This window comes from Manis javanica, chromosome 15 (assembly GCF_040802235.1).
Source record: "Manis javanica isolate MJ-LG chromosome 15, MJ_LKY, whole genome shotgun sequence".
NCBI lineage: Eukaryota > Metazoa > Chordata > Mammalia > Pholidota > Manidae > Manis > Manis javanica.
This window is the reverse complement of record NC_133170.1, coordinates 61,814,901-61,841,915: the sequence shown is the minus strand read 5'-3', so window position 1 is coordinate 61,841,915 and position 27,015 is coordinate 61,814,901. Positions and strand designations below refer to the sequence as shown.

At 50.5% G+C, this 27,015-nt stretch overlaps 1 protein-coding gene across 4 annotated transcripts in view; it reads right to left on the bottom strand.

Moving 5' to 3' along the window:
- The window catches only part of RFLNA (refilin A), a 227,290-nt gene that overhangs the window by 11,170 nt on the left and 189,105 nt on the right, over positions 1 to 27,015 (bottom strand). For 2 of the 4 annotated variants that reach the window (XM_037014241.2, XM_037014242.2), the window contains exons 3-4: positions 5,714 to 5,827; positions 1,731 to 2,038 (exon numbers count right to left, since the gene is read on the bottom strand). In XM_037014241.2, the coding sequence (XP_036870136.1) occupies positions 1,731 to 1,937 (207 nt within the window). In that variant the 5' untranslated portion in view covers positions 1,938 to 2,038; positions 5,714 to 5,827. Of the gene's footprint in view, positions 1 to 1,730; positions 2,142 to 5,713; positions 5,828 to 27,015 lie in introns of those variants that run through there. The other 2 variants (XM_017652184.3, XM_037014243.2) reach the window with 2 other exon arrangements.

Sequence of the window (27,015 nt, the reverse complement as noted above, 5' to 3'; positions counted from 1 at the left end):
ATAAGAAGCAGCAGCATACATGCTTCATTGGGATATTGTAAAAATGAAGTGAGCTGATGCAAGTGAGGGGTTCAGGGCAGTTCCTGGGACGTGGTAAGGGCTATCTGTGTGCCAGGTATCATTATTTGTGTAGAATTAGCCCCTGCCAGACAAGGAGAGCATGAGGGGCAGTGAAGTTCCATGCTGCATCTACTTAGCAAGGAAGGGAAAAAAATCCAGTCAACTAGAACAGCCAAGTAAGCCAGGCACACTGTTCTGGCTGCTTCTGGCTGGCCTGGCTGGCAGAGAAAGCATCCACAAAACCCTCTCTAAGGAGGATTCTGGGTCATCCAAAGAATAAAGGGGAAGAATGGCCCCTGTTCCTTTCCCAAAGCCCGACTGTGTAAGACACCACAGGATTTATTCCCAGCATGTGCAGCCTGAACACCCTCCAACCAACTGGGCCAGGTCTGAGACTCTTGCAGGAAAGCTGCCCCGTTCACACAGCAGGATAATTTTCACTGCAAGCCGCCTTGGCCACCCTGGAAGTCCTCGAGCTCCTCCCACCCCAGCCCCCTAAAGAGAGACCAAAGTTCAACTTTTGGTAAAGAGAGTGGTACCCAAACTTGACTGCACATTAGAATCATCTGGGGAGGTTTTAAAAAATCCTGACACCAGGTTGCAGCCTATACCAATTAAATGAGAATGTCTGGAGGTACAAGGTGGGTGTGGGTATTTTTCAAACTTCTGACAGAGATTCCAGTGCTCAGCCAGGTTTGGGACCCACTGGAATAAGGGTCAAAAGAGCCACACATGAAATCTATGTCATGAGGCTGGAGGCAAGGGAGCGTTCAACTCTGTTGTTGGGAGATCCTGTGAGGTACCAGGCCATCACTGACAGGACCCCCAAAAAATGGAGTCGGGCTGGAACCGTGCTACCATATATACCCGGCAGGAAAGATGTTAAGGCACACAGAGAGCCAGCAGGAACAAGGAGAGGCCACTGGGATTGTCAGCAACCTCCTGACTTCAACTTGCTGTTTCCCCCAGTTGGGAAGGTACCGGATCCTGCTGGCTATCCTCCGACCTGCTGGGGACACCCAGTCTCGGGCCAGCTGCCAAGCTGGATGTCCCGCAGAGCCCACCTGAAGGCCCCACTAAGTCTGGCAGGAGATAAAACTCTTGAGCCTCCTGCCCTGGGGTTCCAGCCTTCCCCGGGCACCGTCAGGCTCCACGTCAACATCCCTCAACATCCCGGGAAGGAAGGGTTCCTGTCTGGGTTTGGTTAAAAAAAAAAAGGCTGCTTTCATGCTGGCAGCGCCAGGAGCCATGAACAAGGACTGGGGGATCAGGAGCAGCCAGGACCCTGGGTGTGGATGTCTTCAACAAGCTTTGGCCTGGGGACCAAACCCACCTAGCAAGGATCTCCTCGCCAGCTTCGGTAATTTCTGACACAGCGCTGCACCCCCTGCCCTTTTATTGCTGCCAGTAAGACGAATTACCCCGTGGAGAGGCTCACCGCCAGCGGGAAGTCCGCCGGTCCCAGGATCAGGCTGGACCACATCCCCCTATGGGCCCTGGCCTCTCCCTGGGGAGCGTGGCTGTCACTGTGTCACCACCTTCTTGATTGGGGTGGGGGGCAGTCCTGGCTTCTGGGGGCGCGGCGGCGCAGGTCTGCCCCACCCCCACCCCTCCGCTGGCCCTATCCCCGTTCCGCTCCTCGTCCCGGGTCTGGGCAGGCGCGTACTTACCGCTCTGGCCTCGCAGGGACCGGGGGGCTCCGAGGAGGCTCCAGGGGCCCCCGTGCGGACGTCGAGGATGCCGGGCGCCAGGGCGTAGAAGGGCGGGCTGGGGCTGGGGCTGGGGGGCAACCCGGAGTCGGGGCTGTCCAGCAGGCCCTCCCTGCTCCTCTCCTTGAGGCTCTCCTCCATGCCCTGCAGATGCAGGTGGCCCACCATGTCGGGGGCGCGCGGCGCCGGCCCCGGCTCCTCGGGGCGCTTCTCCACCGCACTCCGGGGCCCGGGCGGGCGGCGGCGGCCGAGGGCTGCGCGCCCGGGACCTGCGGGCAGAGCCGGGAGGCGCGCGTCAGGCCGCGGCCGCCGGGGAGCGCGCCGCCCGGGAGGGGCGGGCGTCGGGCTGCGGGCTCCGCGCGGCAGCAGCTCCGCCGGCCCGCCCGCCTGCACGCCCGCCGCGCCTCCCGGGCCGCGCCTCCTTTCCTAGGCCCTGCCCCGCCCGCCCGCGGCCTCCGCGCCCCGCCCGCGACTAAAGGGCTGCCCCAGTGCCCCGAAACAGCTCAGTGGCGGCATCGAGGGCCGCTCGGGGACTCCCAAGTCATCCCGCGTGATGGCAGCAGTAATACTATGTCTGGGCGGGGGGTTGAGGTGCGCTCGAGGTTTCCTCCATCCCACTGAAGTCAGATTAAAAGAATCTTTGGGAACCTCTCCACAAACATCAGTAACATACTGCAGCGGAGCAACACTATGCTTTCCTTTCAGAGGCCTCAAGCCCCATGCCTGCGCGCCTCTTTACCGCCGGATGCCCACCGCTTTATGTTGGAAAGGGCCCATTCCCTGCCCTGGGTACTAGTGTCTCCATTACCTGATTACCCAGGCCAATACAGTCCACCTTTGGGGTGGGAAACATTGGGTAGAAATGGGGTGGCCGACCTGCCAGGGACACTGGAGGCTTCCCTGGAGCCCTCTGCACATCTGGCAGGTCCCACATTTCTTCCAAGCAGTTCTTGCTCATTAACAAGGGTCTCCCCCTCTTTCCCCTTTTCCTCCCTCCCAAGGGAGACCCGTTCTTGCTTCCTTTGCTTCAGGGGACTGGCAGGCAGATCCTTGCACTGCCAGCTCCCACCCATCCACACACCTTCAGGCCCAGCCAGGGACCAGCCTCCCATTCTGAAAGCAGGGAACATGCAGCACCTTTGGATTGCTTTGAAATGAGCAGGAGTGTGGGAGACGCCAATCCTACAGTGCAGGAAGCAGAGGGGAGAGACACCCTCCACACCAGCTTGCTTTGCCAGGGTCTGCTCTGCAGATGCCTCCAAACTGGGGACACCGGGTAAAGCATGTTTGATCAGTCAAGATTGATCAAGGCCCCTCTCTGCCCCCAGCCCTGGGCTCGACCTCAGACCGCCAAGTAAAGAAATCTCAGCCCCAGGGCACCCAGTCTGATGAAGGGGCTGATGAACAGACCAGGAAGCAAACGCCATCAGTTTAACAAGAAATTACCAAGGCCCTGCAAGCAAGAATAATAGGAGGGACAATTTATGGCTCGGGTGTTCAGGGAAGGCAACTCTGAGGAGGTGACATTTTAAGGTGAGACCTGAACAGTCCAGCAGTGAGCTGGAGAAAGAATTTGTCTTCCAGGTGGAGAGAGCAGTAGCAGGAAGGCCAATATGCTGCAGCTAGGCAGAGTGGAGTGAGTCCAGGAGCAGACCGAGGATGGGGTAGCTTCCTAGAAGTGCTGGGGGAACAGCTGATCTGCTATCGGGTGAATGTGCAACCCATTTCCATGCCAACCAGGAAGAACATGGGAAGTCTGCTGTCCACACAGAATTAACCAGAGGTTTGAGTATCTGGCATATTCTGGAGGAAAAAAAAGCCAAACCGACTCCATTTATTTCAAATCTTAGGCAACACAGGCCTTCCTTGGGCCACTTGCCCAGAAGTGGGTGGGTGAACTGCTGTCATCTCATAAGACAAAAGTGGGGGGCTGTACTTTCTAGAACATGAACACATTAAGATTCACCTTCTCCCCAAATGCCCACCCACTGAAGTCTATGGAAGAGTGCTTGCTTCCATTGCATCCGCTGCCTGGCTTCCCCAGAGAAAGTCTTTGACAAGACCTGATTGCTTCTTATCACAGGGCAGTGAGTCCTGACACTCTGGCAGCAGCGGCTACCAAGGGCCAGGCGGGGAAGTAGGCTAGGTGTTGCACAGTTGAAGTCTCATCCTGACCACTTAAAATTTTGATATTTTGCTCACCTTGACTTTGTTACATTAATTTTGACCTTTAAAATACTGCAGTGAAATAGTATTTGTCATGATTTACACATTTGGGACTTAAATTATGTGTTCTAGGCAAGTGCCTCCCTTGCTGCACCCTATTCCTATTCCTGCCGCATCCACACTCATCAGGAGTACCTTCATGACTATGCCCCCTTGGGTTCTGGGAGTTTCCCTGCACCCACTCAACTTCCTCTGAGATGGACTCCCCTATGTGGAATAATGTTGGAGATGTGTTTAAACCCAGTGGCAGGAAAAACATGACTGCACTACAAATGTCACTCAGGGGCCCACACAAATGACCCCAGGGACCATGGGCTCTGACCTATTCTGATCCACTGCCGCAGGCTGGGTCTGCGACTGAAAGCCGGTTCTGTAAAAGCTTCTATTTCTCACAGTGCCAGATGGTCTGCAAATGTCAAAGAAAGGAGGAAAGGCCAAAATTTCCATAAATTTGTTCGAGCCAGGAGCTGGCAGCTGGGTGGGCGACTCTCTTGGCCAGTCTCAGGAGGGAAGGGGCTTGCCCTCTGCAATTTGAGGCCAGAAGAGCAAGAAGGGGTGTGTGGGGGGTCTTCCCACATCTGAGTGCCTGCTTTGGGCCTGGTGCTGTGGATCATGGCAAGACGGGAGGGGGCGGAGGGCAAGTTTGCAGGAACTGGGAAGTGGCGCTCAGGGATCTGGACTTTCTCTGCCCAGGAGGGGGAATCTGCAGCGATTTTGCCCCAGGTTTTAGGAATGATCTAATCCAAACTGCTTCCAAAGTTGGGTTAAAGAGAGAACAGTAGAAACAGAGAGAACTGGGCAGAGAAAGTAGATACTTAATGAAGAAGAGGCATACAGGTATCCTGACACAGGGTCCTGAAATGTGTGTCCTGTGCTGGAGGGGAGAGACCCCCACACCACACACCCCAGGAGAGGGAGACGCTCTTGCAGGAGCTTGTGAAGTCACCTGCTTTTAGGAGCACATGGTGGGGAAAGAGGAAAGGTGACCTGGGGTGAGCCCCGGCTCTGGGGCTCCCCCACCAGCCTGGCATTAGGAAATTTCCGAGGCTGCTTTGTGTGAGGGAAGCTCAAAGCTGCAAGAGAAAGGCCAGAGAATTAAGGGGAAGGGCACACAGGAAAAAGGGCTTTTTCATTGGGAGCCATGAGCCGCTTGTTCCAGGCAGCAATGGAGAACACTCATAAGGGATTTAGGGCTGTGCGTTTGCGGACCGCCGACAAAGGCCCCCGCATGAGCATTGTCTCACACTTGAACCTGCAAACTGCCCTGAGGCTCAAGATGGATGCATATTACTTTCATTTTAAAATTAAGCTGATCAAGCCATGGAGGCTCAGAGAGATTCAGTGACTTGCCTGAGGTCACACAGCTACCATAGAATCCCAGGCTGAGGCTGCTAGTGTGGGTGTGGGGGAGGGCTGGCCCTGGGTGCCCATGTCTCCTGTAATATTTAAGGCAGGAGGACTACGGTCGTAGTGCCTGACCACAAGGCATTTCTGTGGCCTGAAGAGAAAATTCCAAGGCAACAGGCCAAAGATCTCAAAGGCCCAGGCTGAGCTGAAAACAAAGACCCTGCTCACATGTCATGGGTATTGTTCACAGATCATTTTCAGCTCTTGCCGACTGCCCAGGAAGTTCCCTGAGCGCAGGGCTTGGTACTCCTGTTTCCTGGTGGGCTGTGAACACCCGCACTCAGCAAGTATGAGCAATTAATTGTACTTACTTGATACACCCAGAAGAGTCCTAGTCACTCACATGGCCATCCCTGGGGAGGTGCCCTGGTTCATTTCATCAGATTTATATGCTTCTTCATAGTTCTCAATGCTGACATCATGATCTGGAAAGATTGGCAGAGTTACATCACCTTTACAGAGGAAAAAATGGAGGCACAGAGTGGGTGAGTGTTTTGCCTAAACTCACATAGCAAGGCTTGGTCTAAAACCTGATCTAGGACCTTTTTTGGTTATCATTCAGGGGCCTCTCTGGAATAAGGAGCTGTCCCTTCCTTTAGGCCAAAGTCAAACCCACAGGAAAGCCCTCTCGTTCCCCCAGCAAGTACATGGGGCCAGCAGGCAGATCACAGATGTCTGCCTTTGTTTCAGGAGCTGCATATGTTTCTCATCCATCAAGTTCTAGGTAGGGTACCCCACTGCAGGAATACCCAGCAGGAATGGGGTGTGTCTCTGGGTAGGTCATGGGACCCAGGGGTACAGGTTCTCCTTAGCACTGTGTATGGACACAACTATAAATGCTGCCCAGCCCCATGGAAGCTCCCTGTCCAACAAAAAGGGTCTTCTTGCTGTCTGCATGTTCAGGCTGCCTGGGTTCAAATCCCAGCTCTAACAATTCCCAGCTGTGTGATTTCAGTAATTTGCATGCCCTTTCTGTGCCTAAGTGCCTCCATCTATAAAGCTGGGATATTAACAAAGGGATCCACGAGGGTCAAATGTACTGGGATTAAATATAACTAGAGAATGCTCTCCGGCTGAGTTCCCACTGTCCCTGTGAAGAGGCTCCAGGCTTTGCCTGCTCTGCCCTCAGCAAGGCCCCCTCATTGCCAGTCTTCAGGTGAAGTGGCCACAGTAATCAGTATATTAAATATACACACTTATGCACACACACATACACATACATACACATACATACACATATATAAATCTTTTTTAAGTGGAAAAGGGATGAAATGTGATCTAGATTTTTATCTTTATACGGAAAGTCATAGATACTGACTACCTTTAGGGAATCTGGAGATAACAGTAATCTAACATCACTTGGTATTTGAAATATCCACTAGAAGAACTTTTAAGTGTTTAAAGAGGCAGAGTGAGGAGAGGGACAGCTGCTTTTTTATCATAAGCTTCCGACAGCTTCCACTGAATTGTTCATCAAGGCATGTGCTTCGGCGGAATACGTTCCAAGGGAAGGCCCAGTGAAATACAGCCGTGGCGTTCGGGCTGTGTGTCCTCAGCAGGGCCAGCCCCGGGGCCTGGCTAGTGATGTCCTGGCCAGCTGGCCTGGTGTGTAATTCCCCCCTTGACCGTTCTTACCTGAGGAACTATTCTGCAGTCAGGGCTCTTGTTCAGAGCTCTTGTTCAGTCCCCACTGAGAGCCACAGATGTTACTGTGGGGAACAGGCTTCAGCAAGGGCTCCCCTCTTCATTTTTAGTGTATCGTCTGAGCTGGCAGTTTGGCCTGTGCTGGGCAGCTGCGTGTCCGGGGGTCAGCACCTGCTCTCTGGTCCCACCACCCACAGGCCAGCCCACAAAGGGCAGATCCTGCCATCCACTACTAAGACCAGCTCTTGACAACCTGCCCCACTAAGCAAGGGAAGTGGGGACAAAATCGATCCCAGGTGCATTCGTACCTGGTTGGGAGAAAGTAAAGGTTCCTATGGCCAGGATTCTCACCTGGCCCTGGTCGGCTTGCTCACTATACACTTGTAGGCAATACTTGCTATTGACTCTATATGAAGAGATCCACCCAGTGCTCTGGGTGACGCAGTGACACAGTGCCACGGCTGCAAGAGAGCAGAGACTGGAGTGGTGGCAGCGCTGAGGACAGAGACTGAGATGGCTTCGGGGCAAAGAGGCCTAGAGGCAGAGACCGGCTTGCTGCATGCAGACTTGCTCTGAGTGGACAGCATTCTAGTGACCTGCCACCGTTGGAATAGAGTTGGGTATAAACCCTTTCACCCCAAGGACATTCCACTGTAATTTTTCAGTCTCATCAAATCCATAGTGAATTGCCTGGGGCTGAAACCCGTTGGCAATACACTGGGAATACGCTTCTCTGTTGATGTCTGAATGTGTGTCTGGAAGCAGCTCAATTCCCAATGCCTTGAGAGAAATAGTCAAAACTGCTTTTAGGGCCTGCCTCCAACTTCTGAGCTTGGGATTCTTGCTACCCTTCCCGCTTCTCATGCGGATCTGCGTAGACTTCCTCCCTTCACAGCCACAGGAGAAGGTATCTGCATCTGAATGGGTTTGGTTACAGTGAACTCATGGGTTCCCACCTCCCGGGTTTAAGGAGCTTCTAGCTGAAGGGCCTTTCCTGCCAGCTCCGCCCACTGAGTCCACGAAAAACCTATTTAGGACCTCAGAGCACTGAGTCAGGGCAGGGATAAAATCAGTGACAGAGTGAAATAGAAATGCAGTCCTTAAAGTTAGAAGGCCACCCCAGGTGGCTGCAAGTTCTTAAGGAAACTGGGTACCTCCCTTCCCCTCCAGTTTTTGTTCTGTAAAATTGAAAGAATATAATGAAAACCCCAAAACCCAAACACCCTCACCTCCATACATCAACTGTTAACACGTGACCTACGTGGTCTCTCTAAATCAGCCCCTCCCTCTCCCTCTCCCTCTTCCGTGCTCTCTCTCTCTCAGTTTCTCTCTTGCATGCATGTATTATCTTGTATTGTTCTGTTTCAGGAACAATTTAAAAGTTAGTGGCAGACATCATGACCTTTAACCCCCAAATACTTCAGTGCCATCACTAAGAATAAGAATGACCTCCTACACAACCACAGTCTGACCGCACCAAAGGAATTTAACTTGGAGCAATGATATCATATAACCTCCATTTCATATCAGAGGTGCCCCAGTGATCCCAATAATGTCTTTGAAAGCTGCTTTTTTTCTCCATCCAGGGCCCAAGCTCCTGCTGCACTCAGCTGCCATTGTTGGGAGACAGTCCCCCATGGGTCCACTATGAGCAGAGGCCCTGGCTGCCCTTTGTATGGGCCCTTATTTCCAGGATGTTTATATGGAGAACAGCCTCAAAGAGTAGCGATTGTGTCTCCTTCCAAAGGAAGGGTAGGCATGCTGACTGTCCACCATAAGAAAGACAATGTCTCCCTTTGGGGAAAAGATCAGGCAAGCTTATTACCTATTATAGAACATCTGGGTTCCTTCAACTCTGGCCAGTAGTCTTGTAGAAAGTTCCAGACTTGGGATAAACACTTTTGCAATGATTTTACAGCATTGATTGCAGGTTGTGGCATTGATGCAGGAGGGCCATCGTGACAGCTCTCTCATGACTGATCCTGCCTTTGACTGATCCACATTTGATCTTTCCGTTTGTAATTCATCAAGACTCTATGGGGAGATGTTTCGAGACCATGTGACTATTCTGCTCCCTGACAAAGCTTAACCTCTACAAGCCCTGGTTGGCCCACCTGGAAAGGGCATTATGCTAGATGACAGCCCTGGATACTATGAGGATTATGTTTTCCTCCTGCAACACAGATTACATGGGCTACAGAGCCTAAAATATTTCTCATCTGGTTCTTTACAGAAAAAGCTTGCCCTCCTCTGCAAAGAGGTAGTGGGTGCTGGAGGCCAGTGAAGCTATGAGATGTCTTCAGTAAATCCCCTTTAATACATTCATCTTTCTACACTGCTTTTGTTATCATTTTTCAGTTTCTTAGGGGTTCATGGTTGTCCTGGTCTCCAGCTGCACTTAAACACAAACATCTTTAGGGCTTGACACAGGTGGCACTGGGGCCCAAGCCCAGCAGACTAAAGCTGTGGAAGCAGCCCCTTCTTCCTGCCTCTCACTTGGTGAATCTACACAAAGTGAAGTCATCCACACACTGGCTTCAAATTATTTTCTCTGACTAGAAACAGTGATGTCACACAAATTGGGGACTGGTCTGCCCAAATCCCAAATGCCAGAACATCATTTCTTGATTTAGAGGGCTTTGGGCATGAGTAAGTTGTGATACCGAAAAAAAAGGAGTCCTCCCAATAGTGCTCTGGTTTTTCTAGAACCTTCATGGCAAACACTCAGTAACTGAACAGTCGTTTTGAGCTACCTCTGAATACAGAAACAGGACATCTGTGCACATTAAAAATAATAACGACCAAGTCTAGCCTGTTAGAGCCAAAAGGAGTCCTAGGTAGCTGAGAGATGTGTAGAGGAGCAAGTCCTTCCCTGGCTCCTGCCAAGCTCAGAGCTGCTTCTCTGCACCTCAGAGAGACTGAGGGTAGGAGCACCCCTACCAGGGGCCCACATCGCCCTGCAAGTACCAAGCTGAGCACATGGCAGAGCTGGGCAAACAAATGCCATTTCTATTCATTCCTCAAAGAAGACACAAGCCTGGGCAGATATTCTGGTTGTGTGGTTTTCAGTTGAAAGTGGAGACAAAGTGTATCAAGTCAGAAGGAAAGGAAAGGCTCCTGGCTCCTGGCGTGATTCCCAGGGATTAGGGAAGGGTGGAGTTTGGGGACCAGACTCAGGGAGGCTGTGGCCGGGCCAGGGTGGTGAAGGCTCAGTGCTGCTAGCCGCACAGTCCCGAGGCTGCGGGTAAGGTAGCGGGGTTCTTGTCTGTCATCCCTTCAATCAGCAGGTATTAATTGAGCACTTACTGTATGCTCAGCATCGGGGATACAGCCATGGACAAGTCAAACATGGTCCTCATTCTTATGGAATGTCTGATCTGGGTGGGTGGGGTTAGGGGGTAAGCTATAAATACTATGCAAATAAAATGGGATAATGGGACTGAGAATAACCAGGATGGAGCTGCTTTAGGTGGGGGTGTGGGGGGTGTCAAGGAAGCTCCCTCAGAGGTGACTTTTGACCGTGAAAGGGGCTGGCTCTGAAAGGAGCCCAGGAAGAGCACTCCTGGCACAGGATGCTGAGGTGCAAAGACCCTGAGGCTGCCACAAATTCCAGGTGTTCTTTATAAGGGAAGCAGGTACAGGGAGAAGGGTGGGAGGCAATAAACAGAGAAAAGAGGACAAGGGAAAGGACAGGGAAGGGAGAAGTTAAAGAGGCCTGTTGTGGAGGACAATTCACACAGGCGGGTTTGGGAAGAAAGCGGTTGCCTACAAAAAGGAATCTAGGCACCAAGCTGGCAAGAGGGAGGGAGGGAGGAAGCTGGGGGATCCATGCAAAGCAGGACCATGCTGCCTTCACTCCTGAATGATTCCTACTTGTCTCTACATGCCTAGACGTGGCCTTTTTGTTAGCTTTGTGTGTGTTTCATTCTTATTTCCCCAATTGGATTATAAACTTCTTAAAGCAAAGAACATACCTTATACTTTTTTTCTTTCTACTCAGCACTTTCCACAGTGCTCTATACACGGTGGGCTCATTAATTACTGTTTGAAGAAATGGATGGCTGAACGGATGGATTCTCCAACTAGTACACATCTCTCTGCAATTGGCTATGTTGTTTATATTTAGCTCAGGCTGCATAAATATTTTACATACACACACATGCCCATGGGAAGCACAGAAGTAAACATGCATGTTCGGTTAATGTCAAGAACAATTCTGACACTCATATGAAGAAGGTGACAGGTAGGAGCTCTTCCTTCATACAGAGGACCCCAGAAGATGTCAACTCTGGGGAGTCTAGACGCCCCGTGCTGGGATACAGGACAGGTACACCAGATAATTCTGTGACATCAGTCTGGTAGACAGACATGGGATGGGTAAGATGTCACCTGAAATGAAGACACTTGATGTGGGGCCCAAAATTCCATATTTTAAAAACAAAAGGAAAAAAAAGGGAGGTTGATTGGAACTTCATCTTGAAAAAGAAATCTAAAATAGTAAACATTTAAAATAAGCTAATTTCATTTTAATTTAACAAAGTGTGGTAACTCTGCTTTAATTCTTTGAGCAGAGAGATGATCAAAGGATGATTTTTTTTCTTTACTATCCATATATTTTTTTCCCAAAAAATTGTCTAAGGGCACAATGGACATCCTTCCCTTCCCATTTGACTTTGTTGTAGCTCTATGATTCAAAGATGATTTTTTTTTTTTTGGTAAAAAGTTCAAGGGCTTAATCACCATTTCTGTGGGCTTCTTTTAATCCTTTTAAATTCAAGTCACCGTCTTGCAGGCTAGACTGAATATTGCGGGATGAAATTTTAACCAGCCAAATTTCCACCCCGGACCCCGGCAATATTCAGATCCAGATAAGATGCTCTGTCTCCAGCTTCACAGAACAGATGGGTTCCAAAGTACATGGCTTTCTTGTTCCCTCCAGGCCATGCTAAGACCTCGAGATTACCACCTGAGGGACTTAAAGAAGGGGCTTCTTACCTGGGGTATACCCTCCATAGAACTCAAATGGCCAGTGTAACTCTGGAGTCATTTGCTGACATGAGCCAAGTAGCTGACCCCGGTTCTTCTGGGAGGTTCCCAGGCTGCTGTTTACCCTGACCCTCGGCCATCCACCGTGTTTCCTACTACTGTTTTTCTAGCCTACTTAGCTATTCATGGGGAAAATATCACAGTGGGTAGGATGTTTTTGCTCAGAAGCCAAACAAAGAGAAGAAAAACAGAGCAAAGGGGAAGAAGGTTAGAAAAAAAAAGAAAGACTTTGAGAAATGCCGAATGCTTTTATTAAGCAAATAATTTCCCAGGGTTTTTTAACATACAAGGAAACTTGATAGCTGCAAAAATGACGCATGGTAAAGAAAATACCCCTATTCCAGGTCTACTTTCTGTACATTTGCTAGTTTGCCCACGGTGAGGCTCCTGGCACTTGCCAGTGTTAAGGGCTCAGTGCAGAAGCTGCTTAGAAGCCAGCTGGACAGATGCTGGACATCTGGAAGCTCCTTAGAATCTCTCCTCTAGCCCGGGCTCCAGAAGCAGCTTTTCTTTTTTTGCAGTTGCTCTTGGTTCCTTGGTTTCTAAGCAAAGAGGAAGTAGAGGGTAAAGAAATGCTTTTCTTGGAGCCAAAGACTGGATTCTCTTCACCATTTAGGGCTCTGCTTGGATCTCACCTCCACAGGACGCCTTCCCTGACCATCCTCTCTAATCGGTCCCTGCTTCCCAGTCACTCCATTCCATCACCCTGCCTTAGAGTCATCATAAAGTGTTTCACTGCCTAAAATTATGGGGTTTGTTATTTTTGTGTGTCTCCCACACTAGCAGGCAACTCCATGGGGGAAGGAACCTTACCTGTCTCACTGGCCAATGAATCCCCAGCACCTGAAAGTGTCAGGCACATAGTAGGTGCTCAATGAATGTTGGATTAAATGTAATTCTTTAGTTAAAAACATTTAAGAAGTAATGATAGAAAATGTCTTGCATTCCAGAAGGACTAGACCCTACTTCCTGAGAGTTTCTTTACAGAAAAAGTTATATATTTATTTATTTTCCCCTTACAGGTGATTTGATGAATCCAACTGGGCAAAGCATGGCATGAAATAATCAGGGTCATGAACACTACAATGAGATAATTGTTAAAGTACTTACAATGTCTGGTACATTGTAAGTGCTCATTGAGCATTGGCACTTAATAAGAATAGCTCATACCGAGCTCACGGTCAGCTAAGCCCCCTTTTCCATGCATGCCCTTGTAAATCCATATATTCCATTTCTAGTCCTGGTTTTTTGAGATGTGGTTTGGTTCTGTTGTAATTCATGTCCTGCTACAATTCAGGTGCGCTCTGCCAAAAGTTTTTCATTATGTGACAGACTACTATCCCAGCTTTTCATCATTTGAATGTAATCAGCACACCTTTGAAGCCCATGTGAAAAATGATTAATAAAAATATTGAAGTAAATGGAACAAGGGCAGAGTTCTGTGGCAAAGCACTAAAGACTTTTCTGCAGGCTGGCATCATTTGCACTAAGTCAGCCCTCTCTGCTTCATCACTCTAAAGGTCACAAAACCATTTACTCATGCTGTCACTGGGCCTGCATTTCCCGTCTTGTTTAAGAGAAATGATCTTGTCAGTGCCTTCCTGAAATGCAGATATACTTATAGCTATAGAATTCCTCTGATTTGTCACTCTAGTAATTTACAGTAACCTATCAAATAAGTATGAGGCTGTTGTCAGGTGTGACTTGTTTTAAATAAACACATATTGACTTCCAGAGATGACTTTTTTATTTTAAATTTAAAAATCCTGTTAGTAACCATATCAGTCAGCTTAAGCTAAGTTATGGTGCAGTAACACATGGCCCCAGATCTTACTGGCTTACAGTAACAAAGGTTTAGTGTCATACTATGTGTCCATCAAAGGCTGGCTGAAGTTTTTCTCCATAACAGTGTTTATTTTGGGAACCCAGCCTAAAGAAGCAACCCCTCTTGGGACATGCCAGTCTTGTGACAGAGAGAAAAGAAAAGTGGTAGATCTTATGGTGGTTCTGAGGGCTTCTGCCTGGAAGTGAAACATGTTTCTTGTGCTTACACTCTACTGGTTAAAATGAGTCACATGGCCAGGTCCACGTATATCCATGGAGAAGGGACTCACAGGGGTATAGAGTGGGGTTCCATAAGGAGCACAGGGCTATTCTGAACAATAATACAAGGTACCTTTTTATTAAAACTAAAGCTACCTCCTACCTCTTTAGAAAATGCGGATTTTCTCCAATGGTGTAGTTTCTGGATTTATCAAACTAACAGTTGGATCACATGATATACCAATGTTCTGAGAACTCTTGGGAATGACTTGGATATTTATGTGAGACCCTCTGCTGCTGGGTACACGGAGGGGTGGGGACATTCATGGCAGATAAATTGCATCCTATTTCTCCACCCGGAGACCATTGACTCACCCTCAACCCCCTCCCTCCACTGCTCCCTGATCCTATAACCCTCCTCTGTGGTATCTCTGGACTCTGCTGTCCCTAACACTATTATAATGCCCCAGTTTAAGATCAAATCACCCTCCTCTGACTCATGAACACTTTCTAATACACTCCTACTCTCCCCTCCTGCTCCCCCAGCCCATCCACCACCAGCTGGTTGAGGCATTTTTTGAAATTCAAGGACAGCCATACCCCTCTCTTTTTAAACCTTCAGTGTTGAGTCCTTACCTGCAGGCTAAAATTCAAACTTCTCAGGGCACAGTATAATGTAATGGTTAAGAGCAGAATTTTCATATCAGCCTGTCTAGGGTTGAAAACTGGAATCCACACTATCTGTGTGACCTCTGGCAAGTGTCCCCACCTCTCTGAGCCTGTTCCTCATCTGTAAAGTTGTAATAATCATAGTCCTTATTTATAGGTGGCTGTGAGCATTAAATGAGATAATGCATGGACTTCGCATAAGCCTGGCACATTGTAAGTGCTCAATAAATGATAGCCAATAGTATCATCACAATTTTAATATTACAGAATGCCATCTAGCCTCCTCCATTCTGCCTCTGCTGCTCCTGCACCCTCCCACCTTTGGGCTGCTGCATTGTCCCCCTGATCATGCCTCACCCTTGCATGTTGGAGCTTTGATACATGTTCCTTCTGCTTGAGATCTCCTTCTTGCTAGGAAAACGTGGGAGTATGGAGGGGAAAATGTCAGGCTCTGATAACAGCTGTACTCAAAACTACCCAAACCTGGGAGCAACCAAGATGCCCTTTAGCAGGTGCATGGATAAACTGCAGTACATCCAGACAGTGGAATATCATTTAGGTGCTGAAAAGAAATGAGCTATCAACCCATAAAGGTGTGGCGGAACCTTAGAGGCTAAGTGAAGGAAGCCAGCATGAAAAGGGTACATACTGTATGCTTCCAACTACCTGACCTGCTGGAAAAGGCAGAACTCTGGAGACAGGCAAGAGACCAATGGCTGCCAAAGGGCAGGGTGAGGGAGGGACAAACAGGTGGAGCACACAGGATTTTTAGGGAGTGAAACTCTTCTGTGTAATAGCATAAAAGTGGGCATATGACATTATACATTTGTTAAAACCCACAGAATGTACCACACAAAGAGGGAATCAATGTAAATTAGGGACCTCAGTTAATAATAATGTATCAATATCAACCCATCAATTCTAAGGAATGCAGTACAACAGTGCAAGACATTACTAATAGGGGAGCCTGGGGAGCAGAGGGCTACAGCTGCACGCCTCTGCTTTCTGCTCAATTTTCTATAAACCTAAAACTGCTCTAAGTAGTAGTTTATTAAGTTTTGAGAAATGCATGCTTTACCTAGAGTTTGGGTTTGAAATCTGTCTCTGCTATTGACCATACACATCACCATCTAACATGTTATTTATTACTTGGACAAGTTACTTAACCCTGTCTGAGCCTCAGTTTCCTTGTCTGTAAAATGGGGATCAGAGTAGCACCTATCATCACCCAAGGCTGTTGTGAGAATTGAGTGTGTTAGTATGTGGCAAGGACTTAGAATAGTGGTTGGCACAGAAGTGTTATGTGTTAGCTGCCATTCTTATTATCGCCATCATCACAAAGATCCACTAGAGGCATCAATGGTCAGTGCCTCCCAGGCAATGGAGGAGGGACGGGGCCAGTTGGGGCACCATCCACCCATCCCCCAAAGCAGACAAACCCCGGGACACTGGAGGTCAACAGCTCCAGGTCTGAGAAAAATGACAAAACGTGAAAACAATGCTATTTCCTTCTAGGTGAGGTCAGTTGCAAACTGGGGCCTGTGCTCTGGTTGTCTGTAACAAGAGTAGGGCTTTCTGAGGGCACTTGGGGAGGGGACTGAGAATGGAAAGCCCGGTACCCCACACCCTTTGGCTGGAGAGGGACAAGCTCTCAGCCAGTTCACAGCAATGTTCCCAAGGGCTGCAGCAGAAGGGCAGAGCCCCGGGGTGGCGCGGAGCAGGCGAGCCCAGGCACTGGGCCTCAGGCTGGTCGCTTGGGGCCCCTCTTGTCCACACATGGAATCACCTCCACCCCTATCCCTCTCCCCTGACTGCTGACATGTGCAGGAACCTGCCTGGCCCTCGGGCATGTGAAGCCCAGGAGTCCCTGCCAATTCTCCCAGGGACAGTTCTGAGGGTGTGTTTCCTAAGACTCCTGAGAGGACCTGCAGTGGGGAGCAGTAGCCAGTAGGGCCCTCCTGTGGGCACCTTCCTAGCCCGCTTCCTCTGCCGGGCCCTCACTCCTGGTACCTGGGACCCATTCCTCACCAGACTGCCTGCTTACAGGCTTCTGTCTCAAGCCCTGCCTTAGGACTGATCCCAGGCTAAGATACTGGCTATCTTCAAGTGTCCCTAATCTGTCCCTCCCACCTCTTACACACACGAATGTGCATGCATACACTCCCCCCCCACCCTGACACACTCTGCTGTGTTCCAGGTACCCTCCCAAACACAAACCAAACTCCACCTACAGGGAAAGGATTTCCCAAGCAACAGCACGGAGAACCAAAGGGAGTGGAAACAGCTCCCCAGGGGAGAGTCTAGGGGGGGTGTGATGGGCTGTTTCCGACACCCCAACACCCAAGCTGGTGGGAGTACAATTGGCCCGAGGTGAGGGTTTCTGGAGGAGGGGAGGAGAGAAGACTGGTAGACCAGCCACAGACGTGTGCCCCTAAATTACTATGTTTTCCTTCTCACCGTGGAATGAATGCAGCCTCAGACAGATGCTGCCTGGCAGCTGTTTGTGGCGGGGGGCCCATGGCAAGGCCAGTGACTTTGAAACAGGGGATTGGAATGGAATCTGACAAAGGGGCCACTGTCTTTGAGGGAACTTGACATGAGCCCAGCAGAGCCCAAGTGGCAGGAGTTTGCACAGCTGCGGCTGGGAGCAAACGTGTACTTTTAGCTGACCTGGGCCCATGGCTTCGGGCGTTAAACCTGACACTTTCCAGATGTACAGCGCCCTCCCTTTGGCACCTTCCCCAGCACTCTGTCCCCAGGTACACACACACACACACACACACACTCAAACTCATGCCACAGTTCTGTAAATGCCACATTGTGCTGGAGACCCCAGGCCTCTCCTGCAAACTCCACACCCAGACCTAACGGTGAGCCCCCAGGCTCTGCTGGAGATTTATGAGCTGGATTTCAAAATAGTTCAAGTCCAAAGTCGGCACCATAGAGGCTGCCATTCCGACTGCCATCATTCTTCATGCCTAGCTCCAGGCTGGGTGGTGAGGGGATGCTGGGCATGCCTTCCAGAAGGTTCTTTTCAATCTGTATTAGGGTGAACTCTGAGATCTCCAGCACCAGCAGGAGGGAGGCTCAGCAGGCGTTTGGGAGTGTGGGAGAGTATTCCTACATGGTCACTGTCTCTCAGTCCCCATCTGGGCTTGAGCAAAGCCCAGGTGGCCCCCAGTATGTGGGAAAGGGCAAGAGCCCCCACCATGCGGAGCTCCAGGGGGTGTTACACCCCCCTGCTGTGGCACAAGCCTTCCCTAGCTCCATCCACTCTGGAAATTGCTCCACTAATTTCCACGCTGATGGGGGCCATGTGACAGAGGCGGGTGGGGACACTTGCATGTTCTCTTGGGCAGGAGATGGCTGGCTTGGCTGGGAGACTCCCAGGCACAACCCCACCATGGGGTGTCTGAACTCAAAAAGGCAGGAGAAGCCAGGCTGGGGCCTCCAGTCCACGGAGGCATGGCCCCCCACTGGGGGCAGCTACGAAGGAGGGCCATCCTCAGCCGCTTGTGGGAGGGGACAGGTAAGATAGAGTGTTGAGTGAGGGGCCTACCCAGTCGATGGCGCTGACTCACAGCATATTTCTCCTCCCGGGACAAACCTGAGGGCACAGGGACACTCATCCATTCAGGGGGGCTCAGAGGCCCCAGCATGCACACCTAGGGGGACCCCAGGAAGCAGTAGGCACCCTTTAGCCATTGATTTATTAAGGTATGTATTAATCTGTGCTCTTGAATGAGCTCTGAGTGTAGGATAGCTCATTTTTTATCTTCTTCATTTTTATTGGGGGATTATTTTCACATGTTAAGTGCACACATCTCTAATGTCCAGCTCAATACCTGTTTACATACATATACACCTATGATCACTACCCAGTCAAGACCTAGAACACACCCACCCCACCCACAGAGATCCCTCGGACCTCCTCCTGGCCAATAACCCCAGAGTGACTACCACCTGGGCTTTTATCATCACTGCTGACTTTTGTATAAAGATGAACTGAGAGTCACCTTTTCTGCCTAAAAACGGAGAGCTAGAACAGCTTAGTAAAGGCAAATGGTGTCATATGAGATGTGCTTTTTTCCATCTGGCTTCTCTCTCTCAGCATAATATTCTTGAGATTCACCCACTTTGTTGGGTGTCTTAGCAGCCTGTCCTTTTTCCTTTCTGTATAGTATTCTTTTCTATGAGTCCACTGTAATGCAGTTATCATTTGCTATAGACTGAATGTGTGTGTCTCCCTGAAATTATTAGTTGAGAGCCTAACCCCTAATGTGATGGCATTAGGAGGTGGGGACTTTGGGAGTCAATGAGGTCATGAGGGCGGAACCCTCATGAATGGCATTAGCACCCATAAGGAAGAGGCCACCCAGCATGTGAAAAGCAAAAAAGTGGCTGCTTAAGAGCCAGGAGGTAGGCATCACCAGGCACTATATCTGCCAGTATCAAGAAAGATGGGGAACAGAGGGGTCCCTTAAAGTGCAGGGACCACCAACCTAGTCCATATAGGGAATTTAAATATCCCAGCCAAAGTCAGGGCCCAGTACCCCAGGAGCCTATTAGATCTCAAACCAACTCCATTAAGGAATGGGTGGGGGAGACCATAAATTGCCCAGGAACATCTGGGTTTGAACACACTGACCCTAAATTGGCTGGGATTATATTCTGCCTGTAGGCAGATTGGGGGCTTGGTACAGAAAGGGAATTAGAGAAACATGTTTATTTTGTGGGGTGTCATGTATGAGTTTGTGAACTACAAGTTCTCGCCTGCTTCGGATATGGTAGAATTCACTGTACACTGGCGGGCAAGGCATTCCTGGTGCTCAGAGCAACCGAGGGAAGGTGGTTATGCTGAATGGTCACAATGGCCCCATTGCTTCATCCAAGCTCTCTGTTTTAGAACGTCCTAGGGTTACCTTATGCTAACTCTGGGCTCCCTGGTGCCTAGTTTTGGCCACCAAGGCAGATGTGACGGTGGAGCCATGCCCAGGCAAGGGCCCTGTGGGTTTCCACTTGCTATTGTGGGCCTCTGCCATGACCATGAGAACATACACGGCTGGCCCTTGTCACTCCCCTGAGGTCAGGCTTCGTCGGCTGAGCCACTCAGCTGGGCCCCTGCTGAGGCATTACGGCTGTTTGTTACACGGCATTATTGTGGCAACGCTAACTGACACAATGGTGTCAGGGAAGCTTCTTGTAGGACAGGATGGGGCTTCCCTGACATCAGTTTGGAGCAAGACTTTGCCTAAGGAATTCATAATCCAACATTCTGAATATTAAAATGATTTCCCCCAAATTAGTTCTTTATCTTACTCTTACTCTAAGCAGTCCATTTGGAATTCAAAACATGTTTAGTAAGTAGTCCATCCTGACCGCTGAAGTAAACAGAGGACTGCCGTTTCATGCCCAGAGGAGGGGAGCTCAGTGGAGGAGGCCGGCACCAGTCTTGCTATAGTTTTCAGAGCCAAACTTCTTGCTTAATCAATGCTCCCGGTGGGGCTGGTGCAAGCATGCACAGAGGGAGGTTGTGGGTGTCAGGATCTCACAGGTGCCAGCAATCTGTCAGCAGAGACCCCATGAGATCGCAAGGCCCGATGAGGCCACCCTCCCCCACTCACCACACTGTCTGGTGCATCAGAAAGGGACAGAAGACAAAGGCAGAGAAAGGGGGGAAAGGACAAAGGCAGAGAGGGGCTAATCCGGAGGACACCGCACTTCTCCATTCAGCCTCCTGTCTGGACCAGATCTTAGAGTATCAGGAATAGTGTAATCATATCTGTGTGCCTCCCATGTGCCAGCACTACTGTCAGCGCTTGATAGAGGTCACACCACTCAGTCCTTGCAGCCCTTGAGGAGGGCAGTGGGCGTGGTACCCTCGTTACAGGGGGCTTGGAATGACGCATCCAGGGTTGTGCATTTAGTAAAAGGCGGAGCCAAGACTCATGTGCTGTTCCGGGGGGTGCGCCTGCCCTGCGCCCCCCCAGGACGCTGCAGCCATAACCCCACAGATGCTCTGTCCTCGGCATGGGTCCCTAAGCTCCCCTGGCCACGTCAGTGCAGCGCAGGCCTCTGCTTCCAGCCCCTGCCCTGGGACCTGGGCAGGCATCCCCTCCACGTGGACACACTAGATGACAGGCCCATTTCCACGGGTCCGTCTTCTTCATTCCCACTGCTGTAATGGTGTCCTTGACTGGGCGGCTTCAACTACACGCACGGCTCACAGCTCCGGAGGCTGGAAGTCCGAGGTCAGGGTGCAGGTGTGACGGGGTTCTTGGCGAGGGCCTCTTCCTGGCTGTTCTTTGTTTTATTCTCCTGTTGTGGGGACAGAGAGATGGAGGGGTGAGGGGGGGCTAGGAGAGGTAGCAGGCTCTCTGCAGTCTCTTCTTTTAGGGCATTAATCCTGGCAGGAAGGTCCCCAGTTTGAGTCAAGAGCTCTGCTCATTCTGCCCCACAGCCAGCCCTGGTGCAGGCTGGGTCTCTCTCCTCCCATGGAGACCGTGTCCTGGACCCCTGGGGACACCATCCCAGCTCCCAGAACTCCATCCTCTGGGCTCTGCCCATCTGGCCTTGTTTCGGTCTGCAGGGCCAGCTCGCAGTCCCGTGATGAATCGGCCCCTTCTCCTCCTCACAGCCAGCCAGCCCTACCGCACGCTCCACCTGTCTGCTTACCTCCCAGCTCTGAATCCTCCTTTTGTGGAGCTGGTGGGAAAAGAGGCCTTTGGTGCACCTGAGGACAGGCCCCACAGGGCGCAGGCTTGATGTTGTCTGGAAAAGGAAATTTGGAGCCATGGCTGTACAACTCAGAGCCCAGGCCGGCTGGCCCAGCCCGCTCGTGTCCATGGAGAAGACTCTCTCTAGGGGTGTTGCAGGCAGCCTGGAAGCATGATTCCGTGTGAGCTTCTGCAGCAAGGGCATTGGAGAAATGCAGCCTGGCTGAACTTGAAGGACTTTGCAGTGTAAGCCAGTGAGATGAACTCCCATGAGTTAATTATACACTCACACATGTGTACATGCACACACATGTACACACATACACATGCATAGGGACAAATAAGTGACAAATAAAGGCTTTGTAGCAGGTTGAATTATGTCCTGCCAAAAGATACGTTCAAGTTCTAGCTCCAGGGACCTGTGAATGTGAACTTAATTGAAAGTAGGATCTTTGTAGATGTGATCAAGTTAAGGTGGGGTCCTTCAGGAGTAGGGTGGGCCTAATCCTAATGACCCATTTTATGCCTAATGACCCATTAACTCCTATGAAACACTGTGGAAAGGCAGACATACACAGAAAAGGCCATGTGGAAACAGAGGCAGAGATTGGAGAGATGAATCTGTAGGTGGATGGCAGGTACCACCAGAACAGGGAGACAGGCAGGGAACCATCCTTCCTAGAGCATCCAGAGCAAGGAGTCCCAGCTGACACCTTGATTTCAGGCTGCTAGCCTCCAGCACAGTGTGGAAGTGAGTTTTTGTTGTTTAACGTTGCCTCGTTGTGGTGATTTGTTCCCGCCGCCCTGGGAAGCTAACATAGGGCATTAGGAGAGGGCAGGGAAAGAAAGAGAAACCCCTCCTGTCTCTTGCTGCCTTTGCCCATACCAGGCTTTGGGCAATTTTCATTTTGTGAATCCCTATTTGCTCACACACTGATTTATCTACTTAAACAGCCCTGGTGTGGCTAGTGGCCCGGATGTGAGGCTCGGCGCTGGTTTCGTTGTTCTGCTCAGGCTTGGCATCAAAGTCTTTCTAATGCCCCTGGGGGGCCTGAGAAAGCTGCCCCCCCTCCTAACTGCTCTGCCTTCATTCAGTCGGCTCCAGCCACCCTGACCCTCTGACCCATCCGGAAGAATTTTAAGGACTCTTTTATGAGGGTTTTGGTTTTGTTGAAACAGGTAAAACATAAGTTAGTCTTGCCCAGCACATTCCGAATATGCCACGTTCCAGCGATTTTCCTGCCTGGAGAAGCACAGGAGGCCCTACTCCCATCAAGGCCCCAGTGCACAAGCCAGTGCTGAGAAACCCAACCATCTGGGAAGTGTGATTTGCCTCGGAAACTTGACCCAGGGTCTCAGGAGCAAATATGATGAGTAATGATTTAAAGAAAGCTGACCTCTTGCTTATTAGATTCTACACAGAAGGATTTTTTCTATACCTCTGTAATGCAATGTAGGCTGGCTTGCCCTGTTTTGTTCTGAGGAGCCTGGTCCAGGAACTCCTGGAGAATGAGACATGGTGGGTAGGGACAATGGCCACCTCTTTGTCTCTTTATTTCTTGCTTAGAACTACTGTCCCTGTGCTGCCTCCTCTTCTGGCTCCCAGACTGGAGAAACAAGGGCTGAACACCCCCTTCAGTGGGCAGCTGAATTTTTAAGCCCACCTGTCAAATGAGCCATTTGCCCATGTGAGGCCCATGCTGGGGGCTGTGACATGTTCAGCAGGATTCCGCTAAACCGATAGGCTCGGGGTTTGCAGGCTGGACCACTGAGGGGGTCCCACTCGCAGGCAGCTGGGCAACTTGCTCCCCAGAAAGGGGAGTAGATGTTTCTGATTAACCGCTTTTATTTTGTTGGTTCCTGGTTTTTAAGTAAATTGCTGCCCAACATTTCACAGTAACCAGCACACGATGGGGTGTGGGGCTATGAGAAGACTTCTGGGATCTGGTTGTCACGAACTCCCCTCGGCCTCCTGCATCAGACTTGGCCTGGGCCCTCCTCTACACCCCCTCCTGTGCTGCAGCCCTGGATGGTGGCAGGGCCCTCCTGGCTCTCCTTACCCCTGCACCCCTCCCTAAGTGGTCGCTGTTTGTTCACCTCTTACCATGTGCCCAGCAGCTACTAACCCTTCTAGGCATGAACTCTTTGAATCTTCCCAATAACCTTGAAACACAGATACTAATTTTATCCCCATTTTGCAGATCAAACTGAGGCCCAGAGAGAGCAAAGGCTTACCCATCATCACACGGTGAGTGAGGAGCAGAGCCAGGCTGTTTCCCAGGCCTGCGTTCTAACCACTGCCCCATACTGCCACCTTCTACTATGTTATCCTACTCTTTTTTGCTTTGTTTTGTTTGCATGATTTTCTTTCTCAGAAAGCAAATCTATTCACTATTCACAGATCTATTTAACTCTCTTCCTTAAAGTTGTTAATGGCTCCCCATGGCTTTCAGGATATGGTCTCACCTCCACAACATGTGATGAGGCCTTTCGTGATCTGGCCTCTGCTGACCTGTCGCTTGTTATTTCCTCTCATGGTTCCCAGGGAGAGCCTCTAGACCTCTGTACAGGCTGTTTCTTATCCTAGAAGTCCCTTCTTCAACATCCATCTGGCTGATCAGTGCTGGTCCTTCAAGGTTTAGCCAAAGACCACTTCCCTCCCCCACAGCTATCTCCCCCACCTTAGTGAGGCCTCCACCCACCCCGGCCCTGCCTTGCTTACGGTGCTTAAGACGTGTATCCAAGCTCTAACTGTCTCTTTCTGACTCCATATTGCTGATCAGGCAACAGGTTCCATGGGCAAAACAGTGGCTTATTCATCTGTGCATCTCCAGAGGCAGAGTTGCTCCAGAAAGGCTGCTGAATGCTTGAGTCACTGTTCCCAAATCCCCTCACCATTCCAAGGGCTGGGCCTCAAATCGAGTAGCACTCAGCAGAAGCTTGGAGCTCTGAGAGGGAAAGCAGCTGGCTGATCGCCAAGGTGCCCTAAGCGAGGCCCAAGGGGAAGGTCCCTCTACCCCAGGTCTCCTAAAAGGGCTGAAGCATGGATTTGTCCCCACTCAGGCTGCCAGAGGAGCACCCCATGCCAGTCACACCCTCTCTGAGCCGCAATGTTGTTTGCTGAAAAGGATGGCTGTGTTAGTTTCCTCGGGCTGCTGTCACCAATTACGGCAGATGGGGAGGCGTGAGGTGACAGGGACGTCCTCACACAGCACCCCTGCGGGGTCCCTTTCTATCAGAGTTAAACTTGTTCCTCCTGTGTCCCCACGCTTCCATTTACCCAAGAGAAACCAGCGACGATGTTCATACAAAGGCTTGTGCATCAATGTTTACAACAGCTCTATTTGTAGCAGCCTGAATCTGGAAACAACCCAAATACCCATCAACAGGTGAATGGATAAACAAGCTGAGGTGTCTTCGTGCCATGAAGCGCCAGTCAGCAATAAAAATGAGCGGGTTGCTGAGACACGCCACTCGAATGAGTCTCAGATTCACACTGCTGAGTGAGAGATGGTAATCACAAAGGCCACATGCCGCACGATTCTGTCCATGAGAACTTGGAACAGGTGAATCTAATTGCTGGTGGCAGGGGTCAGCCTCATGGTTACCTCCGGGGGATTCACTGGAAGAGGCAGGACGCTCTTGGGGGCAATGGAATATACTAGATCTTGACTGAGGTGTTAGTTTCCCAGGGATGTACATTTGCCAAAAACCCTTTGAGCTGTATATGTAAGGTCTGTGCATTTCATCACATGCAGATGACGCCTTGCCATTTTAAAAGCTCTTTTTTGCAACTGAATTCTGAGGAAATGCAGAGAATCAGCTGTGTTCCCATTGAGTGCCTCCTCCAGGTGTGTTCACGCCTCGATGCAGCAGGTGAAGCCCTGAGGGGCTGGAACCACCCCACCAGAGCCAATGCTCCCTGCCAGCTGTCACCTCCTGGCTCTTGCTCTTCCCAGGGGCTCTTGTCCCACGTGTGGCTTCTGGGATGCCTTGAACTGGCAGAAGGGCCGAGGTTCTGGTTTCAAATGCTGTGCAGGCTCTGCCCTGCACTGCCCTGAGGCCTTTGGCAGCCCTTTCCTTCCAGGCCCAGGAGTTCACTGGGCCAGGGGAGGGGTGGTTTAACCTGCCTTCCCAGCCCCTTACCCACACTGAGGGGCTCTTTACAAAATGACAGGTTAGAGGCGATAAACCTTAAAACACTTTCAGGTTCTCACACTTGATAAGTCCAGCTCCTGAGTTCAAACCAAAAGTCTGAGCGATTCTAGCGTGTTTTCCCTCCTATAAAGGCTGGGCTTCCTGGTGAAATATGAACAAGGTCTGGACCCAAGTTCACAGCATCATGCCTGTGTGGCTTTTCCAGCGCTGACAACGTGTGTGGGTGTGTGAGATGTCATCATTGTGGGGAGTTGCTGAAGGGGACATGGGACTCTGTACTTTTTCTGCAACTGCTTGTGAGTCTTACACTATTACAGAATAAAAAGTTATACTAAAATGAAGAAACAAACAGCAATGACAAAATCTCTGGCTCCTGAGATTGTCCCAGGGGGAATCTTCTACTAGCGTGCATGTTTCTTATCTGTCCGGGGAGGAGGTACAGTTCTCCACACTCTCTCCGATCTGAAAGAATTGGTATTTTTGGCACATGGGCAGCCTAATGCAGCATCTTCACACACACATGGGCTTGCAGACTGCCTGGTTTTGAATCCTGTATCTATGGCTTACTGTCTGTGCATTCTTAGGAACATTATTTTAATCTTTCTGTGTCTCAGTTTCTTCATCTGTAAAGTGGGTGTTAGTAGTGCCTGCTTCCTTGGGCTGTTGTGGGGATTAATCAACTTTTACTAACATGTGATGCCCTCGAATGGCACCTGGCACTTGGCCAGCACTCAGTGGTAGGGGTCACAATTTTGACGTGTGTGCTGGCTGCTGGTCAGTCCCCTGTGTGCTGTGTGACTCAGCAGTGTTGTGCTCGCCGCCTTATAAGGTTCTCAGGGAGTCTACATAGTGAGAACAGCTTATGTCTGGGGTTGAATCCCCAGAGCCATGACTAGCACCACAGAATTATCTGGAGTGCAGTCCACCCCATGTGGATGGACCACACCCTTATCTGCGTCTGTATACTGGGAAACCTCTGTGAAGTGTGTGGTTAGGGGATGGAACAGTCCATGCGACTCCCAGCCTCTCGGAATCCATCACGTTCTTCCTCACTTGCTTGACTAAAGTCTCCCTACCCCCCTCTCCCACAAGAGTTCCTCCAGCCTTTATTTCATAAAGTGAAGATTATCTTGTTTTCAAGCATGCTGAGACGAAAGGGGTGCTGTTGCTGTGGGTACCCTTATTAAGCAAATCCAACCCTTTCGTGCAGAACTGAAGCCCCTGACCCATGGAGGAAAGGCCCATCTCAGCTGGAGCTGAAGCCATGGTTGCTCCCAGGTCGGGCCCAGCCAGCTCCCCTGCAGTCCCAGCCTTCCTCTCGGGGAGGGGCCGCATGG